The following is a 14311-nucleotide window of genomic DNA, read 5'->3' on the forward strand; positions in this document are numbered from 1 at the left end:
GTTCCAGAAAAGCCCAACACAACGGCAGTAACAGTACCTCACCCTCCCATTGAGCACTCTACAGCCCTCTAGGTTTAACATTGAGATCAAAAACTTGAGATCATGAACTCTTTCCTCCATCTTGACCCATTTTTTGTAAGTGCAAGTTTTCCCAGTCACACCCTGTAATGATATGTATAGTCCAAGTATAGTAAAGGGTTAACAAAATAATATTCATTTATATCAACACCAGATGGCATCACTGAGTGGTCTTATAAAAAGCTGCATCTCTAGGCATGCTGGGAGTAGCTGATGGAGAACACAATGTAGAAGGATGGTGTGAGGTTGAGTTAGAGTGTAGATTCAGTACTATTATTTTGTTAACTGTTACTCAGTGGAGTGTGCGAACCAAATCAAGTTAAGTAGTGTAAAATAAATTAGTTTTGATTTAAACATATAATTTTATGTTCTTTGTGAACGCTACATCTTTAGCTAGCTTGGAGAACAAAACAAGGAACATAACACACCCCACCCACCCTTCCTCACAGGGTCACCTGTCACTTGTTCTTAAGTTTTCATTTCACAGACTGCTTGACCCTGGTTATCCTATTAGCGCATTCTGCTATCTTTTATGCCACGATGAGCATACCGGCCTCCCCAAACAGGCACCGGAATGTGGCGACTCGGGGCTTTGCACAGTAACTTCATTGAAGCCAACTGATGTGTTGGGTATGCTGGGTTTGCGAGGACTGCGTTTACCATTGCAGTGAGAGAGGCAGGCTTCCAACACTTGGAGAAATGCAACTCTATTTTATTAAACTCTTAACTATTAAACATACTTTAACTGTGGGTTGACACTATGCTGAGTTGATTGGAGACCTGAGGCTAACCTGACCAGACTATCTTACTACCACACGGTGGATGTTTTGAGTTGTTGCTCACAGGCTCTGACTGTCTCAGAGGCTGGATCCCCAGAGAGCGGAAAAACTAGTGCCCTCTGGCTTTATAGTGGTCGTGCCCTGTCCGGTGATTGGCTGCTGTGTTCTGTGTGTTCATTGGTCATCCTGTGTGTCAATCACTGCCTGTCTGTGCACCATCATATACTTGAGTGTATATTATGACACCTCCTTGTGACAATAAGCGATAATTATCATTATTTTTAAATCTTTAACACCACCATTCACATTTTATTTTGTCCGTTGCCCATGGCATCTTTGTCAAATCTCTCCTGAGTTCCCAACTGTCCCTGCCCTGTGTTGCTCCATCCCTCTACACCAGTACAAACAGCATCACATTTCTGCCTCTCTCGCCTGAAGAGTCATATGGAATTGAAACATTAATTCTTTTTCTCTCTCCACAGATGCTGACATTTACTATCAATGTCTGTTTTTCTAACAGTCTCAGTCCTGGGAGCTCAAATGCACACAGCACACTGGACTAAATCACTGGCTTTGAAAGCAGACCAAGGCAAGGCACGGTTCAATTCCCGTACCAGCCTCCCCGAACAGATGCTGGAATGTGGCTTTTCACAGTAATTTCATTGAAGCCTACTCATGACAATAACTGATTTTCATTTTCGAATTAACAATTCCAAATCAATTCTCCAATTACCAGTCACAATCCAGCTGAAAACAGCTTTTAACACGTCCATCTTCGGCATTGATCCTTTTTGTTGTCAACTGCCGAGTTTTAAATTCCAGCCCCACCCCTCACTCTGGTCGCCATGGGGACAACATCGCGCGATCGCTGGGCAGGGTAAGGCCCCGCCCCGCTGGACGACATACCGGCCCCGCCCATATCAGGGGACCCGGCGCCCACATCTCCCGCCCACCCTGATCAATTGGACCAATCTCAATGCGATGCTGAACACGTGACCTCGCCTGTGCGCGAGGCCGTGCACCTTCACTTCAGTAGAACCATGAACCAAGCTGTGTCTGCGGCGCGAGCGCGATAGTTTGGGCGGGAAGCCGTGGGAGCGCGAGGCATTATATTGAAGACAAGGAAGGCTTGAAGGGAGGAGCATGTGGCTAGAAATGTTCTTCGGTCTGTCCTGGATCAGGCATGGTGAGAGTGCGAATGCGAAAGAGGAGGAAGTAAAGGAACGTAGGAGAGAGTGTATGTGAGGAAAGAGGATGGAGGGGGATATCGTGGAGATGAAAGGAGGTGAGGAAAGGAAAGGGAAGGTAAGTGAAAGGTGGGGATCTCGACCAAGGGTGGGAGAGGGAGGAAGGAAAGATCAAGGAAGGGAGTGGATGGAGGGAGTGGGGCCAGATTGAGGAAAGGGGAGTGGGTAGGTTGAATGGGAACAAAACTGGCAAATTAAGTATGTGGGCAAACGTGAAATTGTCCATTTTGGCAGGAAGATTATAAAATAAGCTTTTCTTTAAGGTATTGCAATCTCTGAGGTGCAAAGGGATCTGGGTGTCCCGAGTGCATGAATCACAAGAGGCTAGTGTGCATGCAGATATGAAATGAATGAAAATCGCTTATTGTCACAAGTAGGCTTCAAATTAAGTTACTGTGAAAGGCCCCTAGTCGCCACATTCCAGCGCCTGTTCGGGGAGGCTGTTACGGGAATTGAACCGTGCTGCTGGCCTGCCTTGATCTGCTTTCAAAGCCAGCGATTTAGCCCTGCGCTAAACAGCCCCTGTATTGCAAATAATTAGGAAAGCTATGAGAATGTTATTGTTTATTGTGAGGGGAATTAAATACAAAAGATGTGGAGACGGGATTCTCCGTTAGCTGACATGGAATTGATAACATGGTTGGGCAGAGAATCGGTTCCGACGGCAAAATTGCGGCGGGAGCCGATTTGACGCCAAATTTCAATTCTCCATCACATTGATAGCAGCGTCAATGAGTTATAGAACGCCCGTACAGTAAACACCTTTTGCATATCATTAAGGGTGCCCGACCTGGTATTCTCCAGGACCTCCGCGATTCTCCGCCTCTGATGGGCCGAGCTCCCGATGGCACGGTTCACTTGTGCTTTTAGAAATCATGAAACCAGCGTGGTGGCAGCTGAGAGAAAGGGAGTGTTGCTCGTTCTGGTGAGTGTGCTTTTCACTCAATTGGCTCTGTTTTATTACCTTGTTCTAGAGTCGCCAGGTATCTTTATGATACCACCACGAGGTTCAAGTTCAAGTGCTGATCAATGACTCAGTATACCAGTTAGTAAGGTTCAAATCAAAACACGTTTATTATATACACAGTTAATCGCTACTCATGATTAAACACTACGAAACTAGACAATCTCTACCACTACAGGCCAATACTTATCTTTGGAAAAGAACCCACTGCGTCAGTGAACAATGGCCTCTTGTTCAATCCTGGGGCTGCGGGCTTCCAACTGGTATGGACTAAGGGTCAGGAGCGCCTATCTCGTAGCGTGCGTTGACTGGACACTTACTTGTCGGTGTAGCTGTTAGCTAGGCCTCTCCTTCTCATGGTCAAGAGTTCTTCCAAGCTGCTAAGATGTTCTGCTGGGAGGGCCGGCTAAGAGACTGAATTGAACTTGGGACCTGTCTTTTATAGGCCCCAGGGGCTTCGCGCCCTTCTGGGCGGACCCCGTTCTTGACTCCAATCGATTGGATCACGTACCAAATCGATCGGTTTGAATTGCCCAATATTGAGCCTGTTCCCTGATCGCTGGGCATTCCTTGGGTGCTCGTTAGCCTCTTTTGTCTTAGACTCCTGCTGGCGCCGAGGAGTCTGACTTGTTTTGACCGTTCTCGATTGTTACCATTGTGCCCGGGAATCGCTCATTAATATTCAGATTGCTGGTTTCAATGCTGTCTGCTTTCTGCGAGTCGAATATACAGGAAAACTTTGCAAACTTCTTGCTTCTCTGAGCCTGTCCATTTTTCCCTGCGTTCTTTGCGAATCTCCATTTTAAACTATGGAAGTGGCCAACCCAGGTGGCTACAGGAGGAGGTAAACCATGGAGAGGAGTGACTGTGGGCTGCCAGGCTAGACACTGGCCTGGCTGGGGCGGGGGGGGGCATGCCAGGGGTGGGGGGGGCGACAGGTCGAGTGGCCGGCGTGACTCTCCACAGGACTGGCGCGGTGTCCAGCCTGGACTACCATTATTGTGGCCTGCAAGGCAGCCACCTTGCTGCCCACCCCACTAACCACCCACCCTGGCCCCTGGTTCTGCACAGCGACATCGACCGAATGGGCGCGCCCCACACCAGGGCAACACGCACACTAGCCCCTACAAGGGTCGCAATGCCAACCGCTGGCAGGGGCAGTGCCAGGCAGCAATAGCACAGTGGTTAGCACAGATGATTCACAGCTCCAAGGTCCCAGGTTCAATTCCCAGCTTGGGTCACTGTCTGTGTGGAGGTCTGCACATTCTACCTGTGTGTGCGTGGGTTTTCTCTGTGTTCCCCGGTTTCCTCCCACAGTCTAAAGATGTGCAGGTTAGGTGGATTGGCCATGGTAAATTGCCCTTAGTGTCCAAAAAGGTTAGGTGTGGCTACGGGGGATAGGGTGGAGGCGTGGGCTTTTAAATAGAGAGCTCTTTCCAAGGGCCGCTACTGAAACAATGGGCTGAATGGCCTCCTTCTGCACTGTAAATTCTATGATACCCCTGGCATCAAGGATGGGCAGCAGGGCCAGAGGCTCCCACGGTGCCGACCACTGGGGGAAGAGGCGGGGGGTGGTGCAGAGGCCGCAGTGCCAACCGGGCCCGCCATGCAGCCTGGCAGACCTGGTTGGATACAGGGTGTATGCACCATGCTAACATGAAGGCCTTTTACCCCTTGCAGACAATGGATATTCGAATTCAACCAGCAAAGGTGGCCAACCTGCTCGTTGCCGCAGCCCTGGACGGACAGAAAGTGACAGTGGTAGACAGTCCAACGCATGCAGACCAGGGGTGGTGGCCTCAGTAGCCAGGTTACCCAGCCATAGCGGCTGGTATGGGTACTGGCATGTGGTGCAGGGCGGGGGCTTGGCTATCCTCCTGATGGGGAAGGGTTACGGGTGTGTGGGACTGCCAAGGGCACAGTGCTGCCTATTCACCCTGGCCACCCTGAGGAGGTTGCAAATTGTTTTCCGCCACTGCTGGCCCATCCAGACGGTGTTGCCGATGGCGCTCACGGCCCCTGCCACCTGCGCCCAGGCACAGCGAATGGTGACAGCTGGCAGTCTTCTGCCCAGGCCGAGGTAAAAGGTAATCTGCCGCTCCTCCACAGCGTCCAAGAGAGAAACTTTGGGCTGTTCTCCTCACTGCCATCTTGTTGACTGGGATGGTGTGTGTGTGTGGGGAGTGAAGTGTGTATCTGCAGCTTGGCAGCCTTTGAGTGAATTGCAAAACCAGCGAATCCGGCCCCATTTCTCTTTGGAATTGATTGTGCTCCACATGGCACCGGTTCTAGCCGTTTAGCAGTAGCAGTATCAGTCCAGGTATGGGGCTAATTTTTCAGCTGTGAAAGTCCACGAATTCTACAAAGTGTTGGCATCAACACTGAGGGTGGGATTCTCTGCTTGCCAATGCCAAAATCGCAAAACCGATTGGGCGGAGAACAGCCTCTGACGCCAAAATTGTGGTAGGCACTGGTTCAACGCCAAATCGGGATGCTCCGGCACCCCGAAAATGGAGTAAATGCGTCACACGCCGCGCGGCGGTGAAGTACAGTAGGCATATCATTAGCGGGCCTGATACCCTGGGCGGGATTCTCCTATCGCTGACACTGAAATCGCGTTTGGCGATCTGCCGGAGAATACCTGTTTACGACCAAATCTGGGGCGGCGCCGCATTCGCAAACTCTGCCCTCTCCAAAGCGGCTTATCAACGGCCTTGGGGTGTTGTCTCAGGCCCACCACCGATGCTGCGCCCCCGGCCGAGTCCCCGTCGGTGGCGTGTGGTATAATCCGTCGGGAACTTGGCGTGGCAGCTGCGGACTCAGTCCAGCGCCGCCACAGTTTGGGGAGGGCCGATCTGCGGGCAGGGGGGGATTTTGTCAGTGGCTGGGGGCACTGTTGGGCGGTGGTCAGGGACTCGTGAGCTGGTCAAAGTGGGGACACTATTTTGAAGGCCGGGTTCGGAGCGGTCGGCGCCACGTTGCATTGCGTGGCTGCTGCAGGCTGCCGCCGCCGTGCACATGCGCGCCACGGACCCAGCAATTCTCTGGGCCGTATCAGCAGCTAGAGCCGGGTGCTCTACGCTGCTCGGCCGCTAGCGCCCAGCCAAACGGAGGATCAGTGGCCATTTTGCGCCGGATTTTCGGTAGTAAAATGCCATCGTTCCCACGCTGGCGTGGGGGTATAGCCGCAAAATCGGAGAATCCATCCTCCTATTCTCCGTGGGCCTCCGAGGTTCACTGCCTCCGAACAGCCGAATTCCCAGCGGCGTGGTTCACTTGTAGTTTCAAAAATCGTGAACCTGGTATGATGGCTGCTGAACTAGAGAGAGGAGATAGGACACGGAGTGAGTGACTGCAGGCTGCCGGCCTGGACACCGGTCGTGCTGGCTGTGGTGGGGGAGCCCCTACCAGGGCCGGGGGAAGGGAGGGGGGACAGGCCAAGCAGCCGGGGTGTCCCCCACAGGACCATTCCGAGGGCCATTTTACTGACCACCCAGCTCGGCCCCTGTTTCTACACAGTGATGCCGGCCGTATGGGTACGCCCACCCCACCCCCTACCACAACACGTCCCGTCCCCAAACACCCCGCCCAACCGCCCGCCACCCACCAGGGAGCCACACAGGACCACACACAAGGCAACCCCCAGTGAGGGCAGTGACAGCCAACAGTACCTCTGGCAGCAGGGACAGACGCCAGAACCGGGGGCACCAACAGTGCTGGATACCAAAGGGTCGGGGGTGGGTGAGGGACATGCGTGGGCGGAGCCCGACTGCCAACTGGGGCCACCGTGTAGGTCTTGGAACGTGGTTGGGCACAGGTGAATGCGCCATGCGAACATGTTGGCCTTTCACCCCATGCAGACAATAACGTTTGGAGTTCAACCAGCAATGGTGGCTGCCGTGCTGATGGTCGCAGCTCTGTGAGATGCCCTACGGTTGCATGAGCGGGGGCCGCTTGGAGAGAAGGGGGAAGATGCAGCAGCGGAGCAGCCAGCAGAGGGATGGGCTGCAGAGCAACGGGCTGCAAAGGGGCAGGTGGAGGTCGCACAGGCTGGTGGGCCGGCCCCCCAGCAGGGCGAGGAGGAGGCGCTGCCTCCTTGGCCTCGTGTGTACCGGCAACGCCTGTCATTCCACGACCTGCTGGACCAAGCATGTCGTCGACGACTCCGGATGAGCAGAGAGACAGCGCAACATATCTGCCAGATGATGGCACACATGGCACCGCGGGGATATGGGGGAGGACACCTGCTCCCAGTGACCGTCAAGGTGACGGTCGCCTGAACGTTTACGCAATGGGGCCCTTCCAGTCGCCGAGTGGGGAACTCAGAGATCCACCAGACCTCAATGCACAGGTGCATCCGTGATGTCACGGAGGCCCTATATGTCCAGGCGGTGCAATACATCCATTTCCATGTGGAGCAAGCCAACCAGGATGCCCGAGCAGCGGGGTTCGGCGCCATTGCCGGAATGTCCAGAGGGCGATAGACGGGATGCATGTCGCCCTAGGTGAACCTGCGGATAACAGGCTGCTGTACACTAACTCGATGAACATCCAGCTGGTCTGTGACCATCAGCTGCACATTGTGCACTTCTGCGTCCGATACCAGGCAGTGTGCATGCCTCCTTATTCCTGGCACACTCGGTGATTCCTGACATGTTTGAGGGGCACCCTGTTGCTAATAATAACCACAAGCTGCGAATATGTTTCTTTTATTGACCAAATGACCGCACAACCAGTATGTTAGTTCAAAAGACAGTTTATTATCAAACACAAGACTTATCTCTATGTGCAGTGATACATGCAGCTATGTATTAAACTACACCTATCAACTAAGATGACCTTTACTTAACTTCTGGGAGACCGGCTTTGTGCAGGTAGAATCATAGAATTTACAGTGCAGAAGGAGGACATTCGGTCCGAGTCTGCACTGGCTCTAGGAAAGAGCACCCTACCCAAGCCCACCCTTCCATCCTATCCCCATAGTCCAGTAACCCCACCTAACACTAAGGGCAATTTAGCATGGCCAATCCACCTAACCTGCACATCTTTGGACTGTGGGAGGAAACCGGTGCACCCGGAGGAAACCCACGCACACACCGGGAGAACGTGCAGACTCCGCACAGACAGTGAACCAAGCCGGGAATCGAACCTGGGACCCTGGATCTGTGAAGCAATTGTGCGAACCACTATGCTACTGTGTTGGTAGATAAGGCCGTTATCTGAATCCCCATGTGTGTCGGCAGGTTTGTCTCGTCTGCGGCTCGTCTCTCTCAGGTAGCGATCGCGGGTCTTGAACTTGGCTGGTCGTTATGCTGCAGTTGGTGTGGGCACAGGCCGGGCCCAAAAGAGACCGATCCCTAGCGGCACAGTGCCTCTCATCCTTCTCCTTTCTCACGCCCTTTTGGGCGGTGCTAACTCAGGATCCAATGGATCGATAGGGTCTTGATTACCCAAATCGATTCTAGCCAATTGGGGCGGGTACCTCGATGGCTGGGTGGGTCCTAGTTACCATTGTCCCAAGTATGTATGTCTTTCCAAATAAGGGGAAGCGGCGCCGGTGAGTCTGCTACTGCTGCTATTTCTTGATTTGAGTCTATTGTTCTGGGGAAATTGGTGATTGACCTTTAACAGGTGCAAGTTTCAGTTTGGTCTGGTTTCCCTTTGCACAATACACAGGGGCTGTGTACTGTCTGTGTCCCAACTTGACCACAATTCCCATTGTCCTTTGTGGGTGGCCATTTTAGATGGCCACATATCCATCCTCTTGATCTTGAATGTGAAGCGTGGTGGATGACAGACTCAAGCCTATGTCTACTTTTTCTCCCAGTCACCTGTCGATCAGTTCAGGTCCTACTCTATTGTGTCCTAAATTCAATGCAAAGTTTTACCTAATTCATTCATTATTACATACAGTTCATCAAAATTAAATCCATTACTAATTATTTTTTCAGCGGGGCTGTTTAGCACACTGGGCTAAATCGCTGGCTTTGAAAACAGACCGAGGCAGGCCAGCAGCACGGTTCGATTCCCATAACAGCCTTCCCGAACAGGCGCCGGAATGTGGCGACTAGGGGCTTTTCACAGTAACTTCATTGAAGTCGACTCGTGACAATAAGCGATTTTCATTTCATTTTTCATTTCATTTTAAATTAAATTCATATAAAGTCAGTTAATTTCTAACTAAGCTTTCTAAGCTCACCTGCACTCATGCTGCTTACTCAGAACATGAAAGAAATTATTTACAAGACAAAAATTTAAAGCAGCATTTCATTCTACTTAACCTTATCATTAATACAAAGGCAGAGATGGCTCATTTCAGCAGTGGCTGTTACATTTGATTATAAGTTGTACATTCTCAGGATACCTTCTTATTGAATTCCAAAAGGAAGGCTCGGACCGTGTATATCTGGGGATGGGAGGCTTTTGCCTTCCATTTACAGAGTTGGAATGTGAGGATGACAAGATATATTACCGCAATCAGGAGGAGGGCCTCGACTATGGAAGAGAGAGGGTTCCATTTTTCAATATCTTCCCACCCGTTGGGGGGGGGGGGGGGGGGGGGGGATTCAATCTCTAACAGTTGCTGGGTTACCTTTAGTGGGTGTCCCGGGGTAGTTTTGACCGATTCCTAATGTGTTCCGTGAGCTTCTCCTCAAACATCCTATTTTGGGGCACCCTTCATTCATAAGTTCCCACCAATTCCCTTTTCCAGTTGTGCTGATGTAGCAGTAGATGTGGTCCTGTTGGGCCTTTTGTACATTGCCCTATGATTGTTACACCCAAATAGGATGCTTCTGTTGAGGTTTACCCATAATGTACCGTCCTCACATTCCCCTGCACTTTGTGGGGCGAGTTGTCCAGCATGGAGAAAGTCAATGTTTTGTTGCGCTCTTGAGTTCAGTAAGTCCAGCGATCATCATTGCGAAGAATAGGGGTCCTGGATTCATTCTGAACTTTGTCTGTCTTCCGTGTATTTCCGTTATTCCTAAGGAATCAAGCATAGTATAGTGTTATTATCGTTGGTTAACATCTGTATTTTATTAGTCTTTCTCTCTTAATTCCAATTACCCTTTATGATTGTCACCATGTGTGACTCCCCCATTTTGTTTTCAATAGATTTTGGAGAGAGACCAGAAATACAAATTAAAGTGCAAAATTCTATTGTTTGAGTATCTCATAGCGTGTGTGGTCTATGCTTGGATTGGCCGGACACTTTCTTCGACCTGTCTCCATCTTAGTCACAATTATGGTTAGGTGGATTTGCCATGATAAATTGCCCTTAGTGTCCAAAATTGCCCTTAGTGTTGGGTGGGGTTACTGGGTTATGGGGATAGGGTGGAGTTGTTGACGTTGGGTAGGGTGCTCTTTCCAAGAGCCGGTGCAGACTCGATGGGCTGAATGGCCTCCTTCTGCACTATAAATTCTATGATTCTATGGGAGTTTGAGGCTTTGCTTAACCAGCCAGTTTTATAAAGTTTTGTCCCGGGGCACAGAGGGGTTCTGTGTATAGCAGCAGTAGTCAACAACCGTTGTGTCTTATGTGTAAATAGCATGTGGGAGTGAAAGACCGAAGGGGTCTAGAGAAAGGTGGAAGAGAGAAGGGTTTAGCGTGCGGAGCATTGTGGAATACATTCTTTATCCCACAACCAAACAGAGGGGATAGAGTCAGATTGGAAGTGAAGATTAAGACCTGCTCAAGGCAATGAAGTGTGCAGAAAACCATTCCATCGAATTTGAGAGTGACATGGGATGTGTATGGGCCGCTACAGTTGATGACTGTGTGGGATCCCCGGGTAGGGTGGGGGAAATGCCGTTTCTATACTACCCAAGCTTTACTTGACCAATTTTTGGAGTCATAGAATTTCATAGAATTTACAGTGCAGAAGGAGGCCATTCGGCCCATCGAGTCTGCACCGACTCTTGGAAAGAGCACCCTACCCAAGGTCAACACCTCCACCCTATCCCCATAACCCAGTAACCCCACCCAACACTAAGGGCAATTTTGGACACTAAGGGCAATTTAGCATGGCCAATCCACCTAACCTGCACATCTTTGGACTGTGGGAGGAAACCGGAGCACCCGGAGGAAACCCACGCACACACGGGGAGGATGTGCAGACTCCGCACAGACAGTGACCCAAGCCGGAATCGAACCTGGTACCCTGGAGCTGTGAAGCAATTGTGCTATCCACAATGCTACCGTGCTGCCCTTACCGTACCTAGTCCTCAGGTAGGGCGGGGATCAGTGCTGTGTCTCACTAACTGGGTGACCGTGACGAACAGGAAGTGTTTGTATTCATGTGAAATATTCCTCCATGGGGATTGCACATCTAAAAGGCAGGATGTTCACCAACTACTTGCACTGGAAAACCCAAAAAATTTCTCATCCTATGAATTCGACGAGGTGTGTGCGGTTCGGCGTGGGGCCCGCAGATTGTGTCTTTGACTTGCCATTGTGGAGTATACTGTGTGTTTGACTGTATAAAGATCTTCTTGTGCAATGTGGTGTCAGTCCAACATGAATTAAAACCATGTGTTAAAAAGAGAGGTGAAGAAGAAGAAGAGGGCGGGCAGGCTCCATCAGAAATTGGACACCTTAATTCTTAGTGGGCGTCCGCTTATCATCATCTGGACACCTCAGATATTTGCGTACATCGATTGTTCCGTTAAATCATTTTCCAGAAGAGGCTCATTGTCTGAATCATCTTCCCCTCCTGGCTGCCAGACTCGTCTCTGGACATTTGCCGCGTGGGCCTGTGAATTGTCCGATCCGTCATGCCTTACCAGTCTGCGAGAAGGGTCATGGTGCCATAGTGGAGGATTGGGGTTGTGGTGTGGCGGAGGGTAGTCATGGTCAGGGTCCTGGGAGTGGAAGCAATGCTGCGAGGGGAAGGCGGATAAGTCAGTGGGGACCGCCGGTCAGCTTGGGGCCTAATTGAACCAAGTCGTTGTTTTGGGGGCTAGGATAGCTGATGTCAGAGAGATCAAGCAAGTCGCTCGGGTTACTAGTCAAATCCAGGAGGTCATCATCCGAGTCAAGTTCAAGTGCGAAGCCTGCGTGTATGGGCAGAGTTAAGGGAAGGGTGTCATCATGAGGGGGGAGTGGTTGGGTTGGGGGAAGCTTCAGTGGGCGGGGCATCGTCATCTCCCATTGCCACGGTGACGTGGTGGGCATGGTTACGTTGGACTCCGTAGTGTCCTAAAAAAGTAAGGGGGGGGGTTGTTGGGCTACGGGTATAGGGTGGATACGTGGGTTTGAGTAGGGTGATCATTGCTCTGCACAACATCGAGGGCCGAAGGGCCTGTTCTGTGCTGTACTGTTCTATGTTCTATGTTCCGTAGGCTTTGAATTGGTTGATGTGGAACCAACCAGTCTTACCATTAGGGTATGCTATTTTGTAAACGGAGGGGGTTACTTTGTCAGAAATGGAGTAGGGGCCACGATTTAAGGGATAGGAAGGAGCTTGGGTTGTACAACGAGATCATAACTTGCTGGCCGATTGTGTATTCAGTGGGATGGACCTTTTTTCAAAGTTGGCTTTACTCTGTCTTTTCTGAGCGTCTAGTCGGATAGCAGCAGCCAGTTGTGCCTCTTTAATGTTTTCTGTGACCTGTTGCACTGTGGTTACTGTGGGGTTGGCCAAATCAAGTGTTAGTAAATACTCAATGCCTTTCATGGGTCTCCCAGTCATAAGTGTGTGGGAGGTGAAACCTGTGGAACTGGAAACCGTGTTTCTAATGACCATGGGGGCCAAGTGAATTACTGTGTCCCAAGTGGTGTTGTTCTGCTGCACCGTTTTCCTAAGTTGTTTTTAAAGTGCGGTTCATGCGCTCTACGGTGCCATTGGACTAGGGGTGGTATGCTATGTGGAATTTCTGTATCATGCCAAATATTGTCATTACGTTTTGCATTACCCTGCCGCTGAAGTGGAAACCTTGGTCGGACTCAATGCTGCATGGAAGACCCTAGCGCGTGAATATCTGATGGGTCAAGATTTTAGCGGTGACCTTTGCTGTGTTGGAACGAGTGGGAAATGCCTTGACCCATTTAGTGAATGTATCGATAACGACCAGAACATATTTGAAATCATTTCTTCAGGGGGAGGGGAGGGGACCAATGTAATTGATTTGAAGATTTGTCCAGGGGCTCTCTACAGGTCGGGTGTGTCTTAATTATCCCTTCTTTGCATAACGGTCGGGATTGTTTTGAGCACAAATGAGGTAATTTTCAACATAATGGGTGATGTCGCTTTTCAATTTGGGCCACCAGCGCAGAGGTTTTAAATGAGCAATGGTAGTGTCTATTCCCTGATGTCCGTGTCCGTTATGGAACTGGTATATTAACTGTTTTTTGTCCTGTTTGGGGACCACATAAATTCCGTCCTTTGAAATTATGCCGCCCTGTATAGTGAGTGTGTGCTTCTATTTATCATAAGGGGCTGGGTAGGTGACGTTCAAAACCTGTTTAAGGGACTCGTCTGCCTTCTGTGCTTGGGACAGATCTTCGATATTGGTTTGGGATACCTGGAGTATATGTATCTGCTCGCCTTCGGGTGGCTACCAGAAGTGACCATTGCGGGCTCCAGCTTCAGCTAAGGAGTCTGCCTTGAGATTACCGGGTGGGGAGGTGCGGTGATGACTTATCACTCTAATGATGCCATATGTTCGGCTGGCGACTTCTTTAAGGATGTGTTTCAGTACAGGGGCGGAGGGTAGGTGTTTTCCGTCGGCGTACACAAAACCACGAGCTTCCCATAGGGGAGGAATGTGGTTAAACTGTTGTAAACATGCTGTCTTGAGTGTATGTCCAAAGGCATTGGGAAAGAGTCTGGGTGGTCAATTACATAGGCTATGGCTGTGAGCTCTGCTGCCTGGGCTCCTAAATGTCCTGGCAATTTTAAAGATACCTCTTCTAGTGAACGTCGCTGTGAATCCTCCATATAAATCCCGCATCCAGTTATCCTAACACCATCCTCAATAATGGAGGAGCAAGCCACAAGGATTATAAATGTTCCCCTGAGTTTAGGGAACCTGGTTTCTCGATGCCTGCGCGGGGCTGTAGTGACTTGGGAATAATGGGTCCTGTGTGGTGTTTGGCTGCAACGGTCTGGCACTCATGTGGGGTCCCTGCATATTGCAAATTGTCCGCTAAAAAAGTGTGGGTCTTGGTGCGCTTTACGGAGATGTCCCTGCCTTGCAGCAATAGTGTCCAGCGAGCTGCTCTGACCTGGCTGACTGAACCG

The 14311-nt window shown here is 50.5% G+C and overlaps 1 protein-coding gene across 2 annotated transcripts in view; it reads left to right on the plus strand.

The window, feature by feature from the left end:
• Positions 1 to 1931: 1931 nt before the first annotated feature.
• Positions 1932 to 14311, plus strand: part of LOC119965920 — a 156136-nt gene continuing 143756 nt past the window's right edge. For both annotated transcript variants that reach the window (XM_038796932.1, XM_038796933.1), the window contains exon 1: positions 1932 to 2043. In XM_038796932.1, coding sequence (XP_038652860.1) covers positions 2001 to 2043 — 43 coding nt within the window. In that variant the 5' untranslated portion in view covers positions 1932 to 2000. The remainder of the gene's footprint in view (positions 2044 to 14311) is intronic.

This window comes from Scyliorhinus canicula, chromosome 5, assembly GCF_902713615.1.
Source record: "Scyliorhinus canicula chromosome 5, sScyCan1.1, whole genome shotgun sequence".
NCBI classification, from domain to species: domain Eukaryota; kingdom Metazoa; phylum Chordata; class Chondrichthyes; order Carcharhiniformes; family Scyliorhinidae; genus Scyliorhinus; species Scyliorhinus canicula.